Genomic DNA, 5,355 nt, shown 5'->3' on the forward strand with positions numbered 1-5,355 from the left:
AGCTAAACGAGGGCTATCTGCGCTAGCCGTCCATAATTTAGCAGTGTAAGACTAGAGGGAAAGCAGCTAGTCATCACCACTCACCGCCAACTCTTGGGCTACTCGTTTACCAACGAATAGTGGGATTAACCGTTACAATATAACGCTCCCACGGCTGAAAGGGTGAGCATGTTTGGTGTGATGGGGATTCAAACCCGCGACCCACAGATTGCGAGTCGAGTACCCTAAACACCCGGCCATGCTGGGCCATGGAGGAAAGCACAAAAGTATAACAATAATTCTGCTTAACAATAAGAACTCGTACTAGGTTTCAGAAGTTTATAAATAATATGTATTGTATATATATATATTATATGGTATTTTTAAAGTTTAAACAATCAATAAAATAATATGTATACACACACACACACATATATATATATATATATACATTGTATATATCTTAAGATTTTTTTTTTCACAATGATTTATTCCACCTAATGGCGGGTCTGGGGACATATTACATTGGTCAAAACTCGTACCGTCAACCAATCATATTACGATTTTTATCGCGCAGCTGCAATGTTGGGTGAATGTTGGACGCCATTTTGGAATTATACAGAACAAGAGCTGAGAAACAAATGTGGAATTTTTAAAAAAGAATATACTTGAAAACTACAAACTTTCAAGCAAGCAGGCATATATATAAGCATGGAGGTAGTCAGGGCTTTTAATAATGAGGTATGTAACAGTTTAATCATTGTAAACATCCAAAGTGCCATAACTTTCTATGACGGCGTGAGAAGAAGCGAATTACTACCACTACTGTAATGGTACTAACGTAACTAGTATTAGCGGCTAAACCTAACGCTAACAACAACACAAAGATTTTGAATCTGCAATGGACAAATTAAGAGGAAGGTGTAAAAAAATATCTGCAGTTAACATGATTTTTATAATGACACAGTTATACTTATAGTATGCTAACTCTCTTTAATAGTAAGTGGTTGCTTTAAACGTTAGCTGTTCAGAGTGAAATACAACAGTAATACTACTATATTAGTTTAACTTTGTAAAGTTTGTTAGTTTGTATTGTAACTAATGTGAAAAGCTTTACGTACGAGAGAGTTGTTGCATATGATGATATATTTTAATATTCTAGAAAATAATTCGGGGAAAGAGTAACATATAGCTTTTTACGTCATCACTTCATATTTTTTATCAATACAAGTTACAACAGTAGGTGAGGTGAAGAAGGATTTTTAAGTTATATAAATAATATTTCAAACTAAGTATATACATTGTATATACATTTATATTTTTGTTTTCATGTAAACTTGAATTTAGGTATGTTTATCTTAAGTTATAATATTAAAAATTTTAATAAACAAGGACAAACACCAATTTAGTTACACTAAATTAAATTCAAAGTATAACACCACTGAGTTACTATCTTGACAACATAAATAATAAATATTGAAAGCTAATACCAGCAATCATATATAGGAGATTGAATGTATATAAATTTACAAATTTCTTACTAAAGTAATAATACAGTTCATTAGGAATTTTGTCAAATTTTTTGGTAGCTTTTAACATAAACTGCTTCAGGGGGCATATTGAAAATAAGGTTATAGTGTGTGTAGAAACTAGACATTTTTCTGTAAAATAACTTGCATTATGTGAATTTATACTGAGAAATCACTGAATATCATAAATTAGATAAATCACACACACAGAAAAAGTCCACATATAACTTTAGCACTTTGTATAGGTAGACTTTCCTTCTTCATGGATGGACTGGGAATTAGTAGAAAGTGTAGAGTGTAAAGCTTGAATTAACTTCAGTGATGGTATTTGTATCTATGTGTTAGTTCACCTTGACAAAACAGTGATGTTTAGATTGGCTTTCATTAGGAATAATGTCGGTTTAAAGGATTTCTGATGTAAGAAAAGACAGGAATAGGGTGGAAAGTGGTGTGAGAAATAAATACTTAGCAAAAGGGGACACAGTTAGATAAGTGACTTGAATGGGAAATTTTCTAAAGTAATATGTAGAGTAATTAAGTAAATATAATCAGCTCTAAATATTGAAAGATGTAATAGTGTGAATAAAGATTTTTATTTCATTTGTATTAATTTTTTCTAAACTTTATTTCTTATACTATTTCTTTACAATATTCTGTCTGTAGCTTATTTTAGTTATCCATTAATTTTGAAATTTTCTTTGTATAAATAATTTTTCTAATTCTGTGCCTCATTCCTAATTCTTTTTTATTTTTACACTTTCATTTTTCACATATATTTGTGCCTTTTCTTTTTCTGGAAATGAGTTGCACATCTTTTCTATTGAAAAGTAACTCACACTTACCTTTACTGTTGTGTTAATCTGCTGTACTAGAATGGACACCCTTTGTTTAAAGGAAAATTCAATAACTATCACACTTTACAATTTCCAGTCATTCCAAGTATACCCCTAGAGAAGTAAGGTCTACTTTCCAAAAGCTGTCTGGTTATCTAGTTTTTTTATTATAATATTCAGGTTTCAGAATTGGTAGCTGTGGCTGGCAAAAAACTAGTGAATTCTAGCATTTAACCAATGACCATCAAGCAGCATTGGCATTTTTCTGGCAGTTCATAATACAAGCATGATTATGAACATTGAAACTAACTGTAAATTATGGTCAAGATTATTAAAAAAAAGATAGAAGGAACAAATAGCTGTAAACACCATTTATATCTAAAACCACTACTTGTTTCATCATTCTTGAACATCTTAAGTTTTTTTAACATCATAGCTGGCAATTTTTTGAACAACTTTTACAAATTTAGTAAAATAATTAGCCAAAGATAAAGACAACTTGTGTCAATATGTAGTGTAAGTATATCTAGTAATTTAACAGTTTTCTACATGAATTGAAATTTGCATTTTGATATCTGTATAAGTAATAAGTTTAATTGTTTCTGTTTGGAATTATGATTAGAAGCTTTACAGGGTTTTACAGGTCACAAAAATCCAGGAAAGTCATGGAGTATTGTAAACATATTTTAAAGTACTGGCAGTCCTGGAAAATGAATGGATTTTTGTCAGAAGACATAGAAAATTAAATGAAACCTCATTGTCCCCATATTCTCCATTTATATTGATGACAAGCTTTGTCACTGTGTTTAACTCGGTGAATAATGAATGACTTGTAAAATGAAAAATAAGCTGACTTGGCAGTAGTGCTTCGAAACAGGCTTTGAACTACGTCAGGGGACAAAATATCCAGGTTCACATCGCAATTTGCAAATTAAGACAACCCCAATTGATATTCACTTTCCTCTTTGCTTAGCATAAGTGAAAATGCCATAACATTTCAGTTTCATATATCAAAACTCATGGTCATTTCTTGGATATTCCCACCAAATAGCATATGCAGTATTTTCACACTTTGCCATGCACATATTGAATACACATACATTTTGTAGTAGTCTATATATGTGTAGTACATGCACTGCACATTTAGCATTGAGTTGGTTTTGAACTCTCTCTATACGGGCTCGGTCTAAAGGACCAACCATGTGATCATTTTTACTTGTTTATAGTTTTAGTACTATAACTTTTAATACAGTATGTGCATCTTCACAATATTTAGCAGACTTTTAGTAAACATTATAAGTCATTTTAACACAAAAAATCAGCTTTTTAATAAAGTATTTTTACTGAAGATTTGTTTGCAAACATCAAATCTTTTTTTGACAAGTCTGAGTGTAAAATAATTTTCATTTTAAGATCAAAAATATTTTTTGTTCAGCTCAAATGTCATTTGTGTAATCTCTAAAACCTCCTAAATGCAATTCAAATGTTTGTTTTCAGTAAAACTTTATATTTTATCTGTTATTTTCTCTATGCTAACTGTATACAAGGTTGGCCAATTTGACTGACATTATAACCACCAAAAAAATTAAAATCTAAATTAACCTTTTTTTCTTTCTAGAATGACTTTAAATGGTAACATGAGACTACATTTGTTTATTCTGTGTAGCTTTAAACTCATAACAGAGTACATTTATTTATACTTAAATTTTATTGTTTTATTGCCCTTTGAACCATGTCTAATTACTAGTACTATTCATGCCATTATAATATAAGTTGTAAATCACTAGAGGAATGTGGACTCACTATTGAAGTACATTACCCACAAGCTGCTCCTGTGTGTACCTCGTGACAAATTTTTTATTATATTATTATTATTTTACCTATAATAAATAAAGAATACACACAAAAATCAAGAAATAAAGGACTTACCTGGGCCTTTTTTCTTTTTTTGCTGTTGGCTACATAACACTTAACCCTACTTTTTTATACACTAATGGTAGTAGTGCACTAAATAATTTTTATGTAATTAAATAATGCACCAAAGAACAGAATAATAACATGCAAAAAAGCAGACAATTTTTCTGATTATGCGACAAGAACTGTTACAAATTCATCCAAGATAATCGATACATTTCCTGTGGGAACGAAACTTGTACTGAAAGAAAAATTAAAATTTTTCTATGTAGAAAACAGTGTAATATAATATATCATTTGACATATGAAAACCATAGCATTCTATTGGTTAAAAAAATATATAGTATTAAACTTAAGAGAGAACTATTGACAAATCCTGAAAGAAAGGATGTGACAGTTGGGTGTGGCAAGAGGGGTCTGATTTTCTATTTGGTGGCTCTGTAACCAAACAAAATTGAAGACTGAAAATTATGCTTTATCTGAGTGATGATGATATTATAGTAAGTCATTTGTATTAAATTTTGTACTTCTTGGAGTTGTGTTAAATAAATTAGAGAAGAGGGAATGCCTTGAGAAGAAACGTCACATTTCTCACACTAGTGGAAATTCAGGATCAGTTTTTCTTAATATTTCCTTATAAAATTAAGAACTTAAAACTGATATACTATTAAAATATAGATTATTAGCTACAATTTTATGCTATACTAATTGGTATAACATGAACAAACAAAGAGTAGTTTAATTAAATTTTGAAAGTAACTCACTAAAAGCTTCATGATATGCAAAATAAAGAGGGGTAATTACTGCTGAAAAGTCACTAAACCTTTTCTTCTTCAACAAGACAAGGAGACCACCTTGTGAAAAGAGTGATGAGGTCTCACCAAAATAAATAAACTAGATTAACTTGAAAAATGATTTGTGGAAACATTGCTCAGTTTCAATATCATTAAGTCATTTCTTTCTCTGTTTAACCCTTTCCAGATGGTCACAGTTCAAAGTCCATGTCATCGCATTTGTTGACTTGTATTCAAAATTTTATTGAAATACTATTTCATGAATTTATGGCAATAAGTTTAGTATCAAACTGTAGATTATAATTC

General features: G+C 30.2%; 1 protein-coding gene across 1 annotated transcript in view; it reads left to right on the forward strand.

Annotated features, from left to right (window-relative positions):
- The first annotated feature begins 566 nt into the window (after nucleotides 1–566).
- The window catches only part of LOC106461097 (protein SCAF8-like), a 35,001-nt gene continuing 30,212 nt past the window's right edge, over nucleotides 567–5,355 (forward strand). Inside the window, exon 1 of the mRNA XM_013920885.2 lies at nucleotides 567–720. Within this exon, the coding sequence (XP_013776339.1) occupies nucleotides 691–720 (30 nt within the window). The 5' untranslated portion in view covers nucleotides 567–690. The remainder of the gene's footprint in view (nucleotides 721–5,355) is intronic.

The sequence above is a fragment of the Limulus polyphemus genome, unplaced genomic scaffold (assembly GCF_000517525.1).
Source record: "Limulus polyphemus unplaced genomic scaffold, Limulus_polyphemus-2.1.2 Scaffold896, whole genome shotgun sequence".
In the NCBI taxonomy this organism is placed as follows: domain Eukaryota; kingdom Metazoa; phylum Arthropoda; class Merostomata; order Xiphosura; family Limulidae; genus Limulus; species Limulus polyphemus.